This window comes from Cyprinus carpio, chromosome A16, assembly GCF_018340385.1.
Source record: "Cyprinus carpio isolate SPL01 chromosome A16, ASM1834038v1, whole genome shotgun sequence".
In the NCBI taxonomy this organism is placed as follows: domain Eukaryota; kingdom Metazoa; phylum Chordata; class Actinopteri; order Cypriniformes; family Cyprinidae; genus Cyprinus; species Cyprinus carpio.
This window is the reverse complement of record NC_056587.1, coordinates 1,621,978-1,630,680: the sequence shown is the minus strand read 5'-3', so window position 1 is coordinate 1,630,680 and position 8,703 is coordinate 1,621,978. Positions and strand designations below refer to the sequence as shown.

General features: G+C 39.3%; 1 protein-coding gene across 3 annotated transcripts; it reads right to left on the bottom strand.

Annotated features, from left to right (window-relative positions):
- Positions 1 to 43: 43 nt before the first annotated feature.
- Positions 44 to 8,055, bottom strand: LOC109098403 (protein SOGA3-like). 3 transcript variants are annotated; one of them, XM_042771979.1, is made up of 7 exons: positions 7,922 to 8,055; positions 6,259 to 6,950; positions 4,422 to 4,646; positions 4,073 to 4,231; positions 3,640 to 3,708; positions 987 to 2,174; positions 44 to 182 (listed from the first exon to the last, which is right to left on the bottom strand). In XM_042771979.1, exons 2-7 carry the CDS (start codon positions 6,895 to 6,897, stop codon positions 72 to 74), a joined length of 2,391 nt encoding a protein of 796 aa, XP_042627913.1. In that variant the 5' UTR covers positions 6,898 to 6,950; positions 7,922 to 8,055; the 3' UTR covers positions 44 to 71. The 3 variants fall into 3 exon arrangements, with proteins under 3 accessions (XP_042627913.1, XP_042627914.1, XP_042627915.1); XM_042771980.1 differs by having other exon boundaries at positions 6,259 to 7,309; positions 7,922 to 8,014; XM_042771981.1 differs by lacking the exon at positions 7,922 to 8,055 and having other exon boundaries at positions 6,259 to 7,369.
- Positions 8,056 to 8,703: the final 648 nt, after the last annotated feature.

The window sequence follows — 8,703 nt, the reverse complement described above, 5'->3', positions numbered from 1 at the left end:
CTTAAGAAAACAGACAAAAAGAAATGAATGAAAGTAGCAAAACTATAGAATAAATAAATGAAAAATGAAGTTTACAGAACAAAGAAAAGAGTGAAAAGAAAGACTAGCTTGAAAATAGTGGCGTACGATAAAGATGAAAATAAGACAAGGATGAGAATAAGCAAAATAATCGGTTGAAACATCTGGGTTGATATCAAAATGGAGGAGGAAATATGAGAGAGAGTGAAATATTTATTACATATGTTCAAGATTATTGAGAAAAAAAGTACATTTTAAATTCATTCATGCAACAAACCATAATTTTTGGAGGAAAGTAACTCATCTGCATAACCAGATTTTAGATGCTTTAATCCTTAAACCCCATACCTAAAGGAGTTTATTGAGGCAAAATCATAGTTAATAGTTGGTTAATAGTGATAATTGGTCCCCAAACTAAAGTTTGACTGCTGTTTTGAATTATTTATTTATTTATTTATTTTTAAATGTTAACAAATGCTTGTGCAGTTTTGTTTTTTAATCATGCATTTTATACCAAGACAAACAAACAGACCAAAACTGAAGTCATTATTTTCTAAAAATCCCGTTCTCCACCACAACTGTCATATCAAAATGCCAGATTTGATCTGCAAACATCATGCAAACAATATCGAGGTCAAACCTGATGCTATATTTTATTTGATGTCATAATGCAAAGATTTTTGGTGAATATAAACAAATTAAAATTCAGTCTGTTCTTCACACAAAAATACTTGACAATTAATGAATATGAATACTTAAGTTAGTCATTAAGTGTGATTGTAATGTGATTATAATAAACCTGTAGTATTATTTTTTAATATATCTTCTTTGGTGAAAAAAAAAAAAAAAAAACACACAAAAATGCCATACAGGGCCAGAATGACATTATGAGACTTATTAAATAATGATAGAATGTTCATTTCATGTCAGCTATTTCTTGGGTAAGTCTTGTGTTTACTTGCACTTACTGACAGAGGCTCTTCAGTTTCTCGGTCTTCTGGTTTCGGGACTTCCAGGCGGTCGATGAAGTTCTGCAGCTCCTTCCTGAAGGCTTTCATCTGAGCATTGATGCGGTAAAGCAGCTCGTGCTCTCGTATCCGACCGCCCTCGTCATCGTCATCCATTCTTCCGAACAGCTCTCCGTTGGTGGCGTAGACACGAGCCTCTGCGATGATGGTGCTGGTATCAGCGATGAGTCTGTCGATGGTCCTGCTCAATCTCTCTGCCTCCATGCGGATATCGATCATCTGCTGGCGGTCTTTGAAACCTCTGGATAAAAACCGTCCCTCTGGGGTGTAAAGAGAGCGAGTGGGAGTCAGGCACCGGATGTTGCGGACTTCATCGGAGTCGCTTTCTCCGCCGACGGGACCTTCACGTTTGCGATGCGGCGTAAGCCGAGAGCAGTCGTCGTCGCCTTCCCTGCGGCTGCAGTCGCTCTCTGCGTCGCTGTCTCTCGGGCTGCTGCGGATGCCGAGATGAGAGGCCAGATCGTAGCGCTGCATGTTGGACAGCAGCACACGGTTTTCATACTGCAGCTGCATCACTTTCCCGCTCAGTTCGTTGATCTGCAGCCTAGCGGCTTTCAGCTCTTCCTGCAGAGCTTCAACTTTCGCTCCATCGACCGCTCCGCTGCTAAAGCGCGATCCCTCGTGTGACCCGGCCTTGTATTTGAGCTTGTTGAGCTCGTTGGTCATCTTCTTATTCTGCTCTTCCACATCAGACAAATTGCGGCGCAGAAGCTCAGCCTCGTCCTCCACTAACTGCAGCTGCTGCCGGAGTTCGGACAGTGCCTCGCTCTGCTCTCTGGATGAGGGGTCCATTGTCCCTCCAGACAGCTCATCCCCGCGCATGTCATCCAGCTCTGCCTTCAGCCCGCGGTTTTCCACTTCTAGCTCCACGATTTTGCGGCCTAATATATTGGCTTCTTCTTCCACCAGCCGCAGACGCAGCTTCAGCTCGGACTCTCTGGTGGTTGGAGGACCTCCAGCCTCACCTTTAGGGAGAGGACTGTCTACATCACCGTAAAAGGAGCGGTACTTCTGCAGCTCCTGCTCTAAACGGTCCTTCTCTTTGTCTATCTTAGCCATCTTCTTTCGCATTAAGATAGCCTCCTCTTTGATGAAGGCCAACTGGCATTTCAGATCTTCATTTTCCTCCTGTAGAAGAAAACATGCTTTTGAAATGGGTGTTTAATATGCTTTCAGATTGTTCATGCATTAATGTGAATGAAAGAGTGTTATGCTCATTTACGTTCATGCATTTGGCAGCCACATTTATCCAAAGCTACACACACTACATTCAAAGTCAGCGTTGCCAGATTGCCGTTTTTATATTCTATTGTGCTGTTCAAAATTGCTTTAGACGGGTGGACAAAATTTGGGCTTGTTTGGGATCAGTTTGGTGGGGTTTGAAGGTAACACATTACAAGTAATGCAAGTTACGTAATCAGATTACTTTTACAAGTAAAGTAACGCATTACTATTACAGTTTCTTTTTCAAATAAGTAATGCAAGTTACTGTGTTTTCCAGTTTATTCACTGACAGCTCTCCTGTCCATGTGTTGAGAGAAATTGGGAGTGGGATTGGGACTTCCTTTAGCCCGAGGCTTATTCATTTCACTTAGGGTGTAAAAGGACCTTTACAGTTGGCAAAGATACTGAAAAAGTTTTTTTTTTTTTTTTTAAAAACAACTAAGCAAGCCCAGGCCAAAAAAGTTATGCAAAGTAAAAAAAGTAACGTAAAAGTAACATAATGAAATACTTTCCATAAAAAAAATAACACAATCTGTTACTTTTTTTATGGAGTAACGCAGTATTGTAATGCTTTACTTTTAAAAGTAACTTTCCCCAACACTGGTTTTATGATTTAGATTTTACTGGCAAACTGGTTAACAAACGAACCCTTGGTGTTCATGTACACCATCCAATCAGTCATCATGCAATTAATAAAGCTTGTAGCCGTATAGTCAAGTGATGGCTATGCCAAAGTGGCATAAATATAAGTTGTATACAGTGGGAGAGTGAACCCAACTTTTGCTCTGTTTGAAGTTAAAGAACAATATGAAGGTATAAGCACATTATTGTAGTTGTTGTAAATTTTTTGAACACAAATGTTTTAGTGTGTGCATGACCCAAAACGCGAGCTGCTTTTTTGTCTTCACTTGAATTGGCTTGTTTTTGCTGTTGACATTGAAAGAGATGTTTGTGTGTGTGTGTGTGTGTGTGTGTGTGTGTGTGTGTGTGTGTGTGTGTGTGTGTGTGTGTGTGTGTGTTTCCAAGGGTTAAGGTCCGTTCATTTTACATACTGTAATAGTTTCTAAATGTTTGGGCAGAAACATTTTTGTTATTTTTTTCTTTTACTGTATTTGCCATGTTTTGATCTGTTTGAAATTGATTCATTTTTCTAATTTTACTTTTGTCACTATTTCATTTATGGGTTATACATTCCTTATCAATCTTGGCTGACATGGCAATAGAATTCTATCACATTATTTTGGCAGTGAATGTTTTGGGCTGGAAATCATCAACCTGGTCTGGCAACGCTGTTCAAGGTACACATGCACACCTTGCTCTTCTGCTGGAGCTAAGGGAAGGCTCTGGATGAAAACAACATTGTTCTTACCACTGTTAGGGTTTGTGGAGTCCTCTTCTCTGATTTCTGTACATCTTTTCCTCTTCGTTTCAGAGAGAGCTGACAGAAATATCATTGTGTGTTCATAATTTGCAATAAATTGGAAATAAATATGATGGAACTTCATTATCTATACAAAAAGTATCTGTATTCTCAAAACAAATGATGCTTGATGTATCTGCATATATATATATATATGTGTGTGTGTGTGTGTGTGTGTGTGTGTGTGTGTGTGTGTGTGTGTGTGTGTGTGTGTGTGTGTGTGTCTTTCTACTTAAAATTTCATATGCCTTTTTTGTAATTTGTGACATTTACTAGCAATTTCAGAGTGAAAATGGTTTAAAAAGGTTAATTATATACCTTTTTTTTTCATTGCACTGAAAGTGGCTTAGTTTGGCATCTGTATACTTCCAGACACTCTCACCTCTTTGGTCTTTTCCAGCTCATTTTGTAAAGCCTGTTTGGTCACCTCCACTTCAATCAGCTGTTGCCTCAGTCTTTCATTCTCTTCTTCTGTTTTCGTTCGTTTCTCCTCCTCATTCTCCAGTTCGTTGTGCAGACGCACAGACACATCCTTGGCCACCTGGCAGAGGAATGAACATTTTAGAGATGTTGTTCTCTTTTTACTGTCACTGTTTTATTCATTCTTGTTTTGTGATTGTGGTTTTTAGACTTTTGTACAGTCTGGCAGCAAAGTGAAGAACGTCATATCTGACCTGTGCATTATTTGTTTACATGCATTATTATAGTTTGCCTTGAGGATTTGACTCTACCTTTAGGTCCTGCTCCAGGCTCCTCAGCAGTTCCCCGTCAAATTCACCTGTTTCTGCGTATCGCATTCTCTTCCTCTCTGCCTTTCGCAGGCGATACTGAAGGATCCTGCAGTTCTTATTGGCTCTCTCCAGCTCACGCCGCATGTCCTGCAACTGACAGGCGTCTTCCTCGTAGAACGTGTCCCTCATTTCATCCATCTCTGCTCGCATTTCTTCAATTTCATGCTAATAAATCACAAGTTCACATGTCAGTCGTGTTTGCTTACAATATGTAACTATATTTAATATGTATAATTTAATGTTGGTCATCAAAAAATCTTGTTAAAATGTTGGAGCCAATTGTCAGAAATGCAAACGTATTTATTCTGTTTAAAAAAAAAAAAAAAAAAAAAACCTTTATTGCATGTTCAGCAATAGTTTGGATATATTAACTGTGGTGTTACTGTTATCATTAAGAGAATAGTATTCATCTTAGACCTTGAATACATATGATATTAACATATTTTTAAAGTAAAAATATTTTCTAATCATGCAGTCTGACAGTATTTGTACATGTCATCAAAGTATTTTTAACACAGATATTGTTATATAGATATATCGGAGGTTTTTTGTTTTTGTTTTGTTCTTTGCAGTCATACATGAACTAATCTGTTATGTAAATATAAAAAAGGCCAAATTATCTGAGACTTACTGCATTTCACTCTAAAAATGATTTTTAAGTTGTTAATAAGACAAATAGCATTTTAGTCTTTATACTTAAAAATTTCACTTTTAATTTCACATTTAATTCAATGTCTTATTTGTCTGTTTTTTGTAATTGTGAAATTTACTAGCAATATCTGAGTGAAAATGGTTTCAAAGTAAATTATACACTTTTTTGTAGTGTTGAATCACAGTCATTAATTTTTTTTCTTGTCACATGATAAAACAACAACGCTTCAAGCATTAATTATATTTTCTTTCGATAATTCGTATTAATTATCCTTTAAAAAATAAAAAAGTATTTATGCCAAACTACTTTTAAATAGTTCTTCTTTCTTCTCAGGATGGCCTTAAAAATACCTAAATCAATTTAATTCAGAACTGAAAGCATGTTCATTACAATTTCATTATTTCATTTAAAAATATTTAATAGAACCCATTATCTCCAGCCACATTTCTCATCCTACACTGTAAGAAATTACCAGGAATTTACAGGATTAAAGAGTATTCTTTTACAATATATTACTGTTGTTAGAAATGTACTGTGAAATCAATGCATGCTGGTCATTTTCTTACAAATGCAGAATGATGCAAATTTCTGATCATGTCATAAGTGTGACAATTAAAGCATCTGATGACAAGCTAGAATATGAAATAAGCTAATTGTCTGAATTTAAGATAGTCAAACTATTCTTAGCATGAACATGAAGATTTTATTTTAGCATTATTTAAGAATGGAGATTAATCAATAACTTATTTCATATACATAACTATTTGAGGACGGATCTTTCACAATAGTGAAGAAACCAGAAAAAATTCAAAAAAAACACAACAATACTCAACAAATAAAAACAACACTTACAACATAAACCAACAACACAAACTGCTAAAAGTGAACCAAAACTTTAAATAGCATAAATAAAACCAGCAAGAATTTAAAAATAAATAAAAAAACTATAGCATGATCTACTCATGCTGCATTGTATCATGGATGCCTTCAAAACAGTATGATGCTCTTTGTTCACAAGACATTTCTGAGAGTGCAGTTAGATACGAGAGAAGACACACTCTGAAAGTCATGCAATTATTAGCCTGGAATATACTGTAATTTCACACTAATTCTTTAACAGTGTACCTTCAGGTATTCGTTCTCGTCCTCCAGTTTCTCGATCTCTTCCTCCAGCTCCTGGTTCGGCGGAGGTAAGGCTTCCGAGGGCCGGTGCGCGTCCGCGGGGGGCAGCTGCGGCTCCGTGGCCGTCTTCGCTGGCATGCCGCTTTCTTTCTTCAAGCTTTTGTTCATGTGAAACTGTATGAGTTCAGACTGCAAGCACCCCTCCCTCCAGAAACCCGGCCCGCATCCCACAGCGCTCTTAGCCGCCTGCTTCCCTCCGTCGGCTCTCGCGGTCTCTCTTTTGCCCTGAGAGGACTTCGAGGAGCTCGGCTGATCGGACACCACCCGAGCAGCATCGGACCCCAGGCCCAACTCGTCGGCGGCGTGGGGTTCCTCAGAGGAGCTGCTGCGCTCCTCGATGCTCTTGCTCTTCTCCGCCCTCCTCAGAGTCGGGCTTTCAGCACCACTGGCGTGGACAGCTGCCGCGCCTTTGGCCGCGTGTCGCTCTTTGCCGGTGTGGACGGTGACCGGGGAGTTACTGCGGCTGCTCTTACCGCCGCTCTTTGACGCGCCGGCTTTGCCAGACGCGCTTTTGGACGCCGCTTTTGACGGCGAGTCTTTGAATCTGGCCGGCGAGGATGCGCGCTGCTGCTTCATGTCCATTCTGTCATCTGTGCGAGTTCACGTGTGCGTAATCCATTTTATCCTGCATGCAGCTGAAACGTTTCAATATTAGTCATCTGTAGTGGACCATACCCTCATAAAAATAGCTTAAAAACCATCTGGCAGCTGGTCTAGCAGGAACAATGACCAGCATGTTAAAAAAACGGATTTCCCAGCAGTGGGCCCAACCCATCACCAAATAATCCACTTTAATGTCGACATCAATGGGGAAATATCTTTGTCTCGTATTATTTTGTTCGTGTAACAGGTTTGAAGATGTCAGTGCATTCGTAAGGGTGTCGACCTGATTGATTCGTCTGAAGTCAGAGGATGGTATAATGGCAGATCATCATCAGATGTTGTCAGCTGCTCAGACAGGCCTCTTTTCCACGTACACATTTACAGTAAGCCACTGATAAAATCAAGACAGACAGACTATTTTCTCAGGCCCGCGTCTTTTTAATTTGCACTTTCTTTCACTCTACCGATTATTTTCCATACCAATTAAAAAAAAAATGTAGGGTAATGATTCACTTCTATATTTTTTAACTTGAGCCAAATAAAAATAAAAAACTTGCCCTTATGGCAATGAATGAAACATTTTTTTTCTTCAGTGTATAGGCCCGAGTGATATTCAATGACGAGTCATTTGGACGGGAAAACAAATATAAAATAACAAAGACATCGATCATAGCAGCAGCTGGGACTCAAATATAGAAGCATCATGAATTATTACCAGCTATATGCAGAGACACTGCTAAAGCAACAGACTCGTTCAATACTGTTACATTCATGTTAGCCTAAGGCTACTGTTAAAATGTCCATCTTAGATTCTACAGTTACATGTAAACCCAGACTTTATTTCTGTCATCGGGGTTTAATGTTGTCGTCGCGGCGAGGTATTTTCTTCTAACCTTTCCAAGGTGAACGAATCGTGCAAGCCCTTCTTTTGGCCCATCCGAGCAACAGACGCACAGACAACACACTTAAACACCCCATAATAACAGACGAACACAATCCTTACCTTTTCACAGCTCATCTTCTCATCTTCATAGTGCGGGCAAACAATAATGGCAGTGTAGACCGTCCAAAAAACACCATCAAACCTGATCAATATTCACGCGTCACCGAGGGGCGGAGTCTCGAGCATCAGAGGCGTTCGAGCTACATCTATCTATCTATCTATCTATCTATCTATCTATCTATCTATCTATCTATCTATCTATCTATCTGTATTTAGATCAATTTATTCAACACAGAAAAATACAGCTTGTTATTATTTATAAAAGGAAATGTAAAAGGGGGGTGGGGGGGGGGGGGGGGTGAGGCTTGCCTCTTGGGAATATTCTCAAGAAAGATAAAAAGATAAAGCATACAACTGCATTTTTGCTCTTTTACAAAACATGCGTAAGTTCTTGATTTTTACATCCAGTGACTTTGTAAAACCAGTTTCAACTTTCATAATTAATCTGAATGTTTTGGGGTGTGGTTTTGTAGTTGGCAGATGATGTCAGCGCTGTGGGTGAGCTGAGGTGAGATCAATACAGCTGAGCTCCACCCATAGTCTCCATCATCACACACCATCTGGGACGACATCACTAACACTCACTGCCACAGTCTCTGTCGTGCTCTGCTCTCGGTCACACCGCCCTACAGGACAGATCATAAGACCTGCTTTCAGTCACTGACTTATTGTTTACATGCATTAATGATGCACTGTCAAAATCATTAACATGAGCACATTTGTTTATGCATGATGTAAGACTCTGAATTGATCTCAGAGATTAAATTACATAATAAAAAAAA